We start from the raw sequence: 1,770 nt of genomic DNA, 5'->3' as shown, positions 1-1,770 counted from the left end.
TTTCCACTTCCATGGTGTATCAAATCAATGCAAAACGGTTTAGATTACAGTCAGACTGAAACTCTGTTCCTTGCCTCTCCATAGCCTAGTAAAATGAGGAAAAAGAACACCAAGTTTAAAAAGGTAATTATGCCGAAAACAGAGAAGATACAACCTAGAAGCTAAACCAAACTAGTCATATTGAGCTAAACAACTAAGAAAAAAATGCAGCATAGAAACTGAGACGGTAAAAAAACTACCAACATATTCCATCTTTGTTCCCTTTTCTAACAGGGGGTGATTGAACAACTATTGTCACATAGAGTTATCTCTCTTAGCTTTGGGAAATGCAACAGTTCTCCTATCAGGATAAAACCCAACCCATACAACATCCTGGGAATCACAGCTAAAATGTACCTTATTGCTAAAATTAGAAGCAGCAGGTAGACCAAGGAATTATGTTTCTTCTTGCTCGAACCATCAATTAACAGGTTGCTAGCTGAATGTACAGCTGATCTGACCGTATGATCAGTAGGGTGCATTTTTCCTGTATGTCATGTTCTCTATTTGTTCTTTATCACTGCCTATAGGGACTTAGCCTTTGCGTAGCAAAACCTGGCTGAATGATGTAATTGGCAGATTTGTAGTCCAAGGATCCAAGGATCATTATTTGAAATGCCGCATCAAAAACATAAATGACACCTGGATCATTCCTCTAAAATTGCTTGTACAAACCGAAAGTAGTGCGCCCAAATACTTTAACAAAGTTGTAAACAAAATTCATAGATCACTTGCAGCCAGGAATTTCTCATAGTTGATATTACAACCAGCAAGTAGAAATGCAGTGCTCTAGAATTTTCGCCTTTCATCGGAGAGATAAACAAACAAATAAAAGACTATAATTTCATTGGCAGATGTTTGGATACTAACCAGACAGATGTTTCTAAAAAATACTTAATTTCAATCTCATTGACAACATCCAACAAAAAAAAATACAAATATGTGTTAGTCATTAGTCATTACTCTGTATAACTACTTGTAAAAATACTTATCTCATAAAATTCTCAAAATCAGTTTTGTGGTTGGGGTAGTGAAGGTTGAGTGCTCGACTGAGAGTTGGGTTGTCGTGATTCTCTTGTTGGTGTCTTCCCCCTCCTAGAACCAGTAGATGATGTTCTTGCTGCAATTTCTGCTGCTCTGGATATTGATGCTGCAACTTCAGTATTTTTTGCTGCTTTCGCTGCCTTTTCAGCAGCTTTAGCCGCCTTTTTAGCAGCTTTTGCCGCCTTTTCTGCATTTGATTGATCTCTAACTCTAGGATTTTTTTGTCACAATTGGCTCATCTGTTTTTCTCATTCCCTTTCCGGTCAGACCTCCCTTACAAGTCCTAGAATTGTGCCCAAAACAACCACACTTTTGACATTTCACAGTTTTTGATCTTTTCCCTGGCTGCTCTTCTCCTTCTTCTCTCCTTCTGTTTCTACTAGGTCTTCCAACTCCCCTTTTCATTCTGGGTGGCTTGATTGATGGTAAGTTGTCATACACTGGCCATTGATCTCTGTTAGGCACCGGATTAATGCTAAAGTTGTAGATTCTCCTGTAAGTTTTTACAGAAAACCAAGAGCTAACAAATTTGTGTGGATCCAACTTTGCATGAATCATTGCCCTTATGGAATGCCTACATGGGACACCAGAAATTTGCCATGCCCCACAAGAACAAATTTTGTCATTTAAACTTAAAGGGAACTGAGATTTACCCTCGTGTATCTCATACTCTCCCGGCCTAGACAT

The 1,770-nt window shown here is 38.5% G+C and overlaps 1 protein-coding gene across 1 annotated transcript; it reads right to left on the bottom strand.

The window, feature by feature from the left end:
- Window positions 1–1,293: 1,293 nt before the first annotated feature.
- On the bottom strand, window positions 1,294–1,770 carry LOC130463283 (uncharacterized). The gene has a single exon (XM_056832372.1). It carries the CDS (start codon window positions 1,768–1,770, stop codon window positions 1,294–1,296), a length of 477 nt encoding a protein of 158 aa, XP_056688350.1.

Source organism: Spinacia oleracea, chromosome 6 (genome assembly GCF_020520425.1).
Source record: "Spinacia oleracea cultivar Varoflay chromosome 6, BTI_SOV_V1, whole genome shotgun sequence".
NCBI classification, from domain to species: Eukaryota; Viridiplantae; Streptophyta; class Magnoliopsida; order Caryophyllales; family Amaranthaceae; genus Spinacia; species Spinacia oleracea.
The sequence above is the reverse complement of the archived record's forward strand: the minus strand, read 5'-3'. Positions and strand labels throughout refer to the sequence as shown.

Bases quoted from the DNA above. Each gene is read 5' to 3' on its own strand.
- LOC130463283 (XM_056832372.1), bottom strand. From the start codon at position 1,770: ATGTCTAGGCCGGGAGAGTATGAGATACACGAGGGTAAATCTCAGTTC.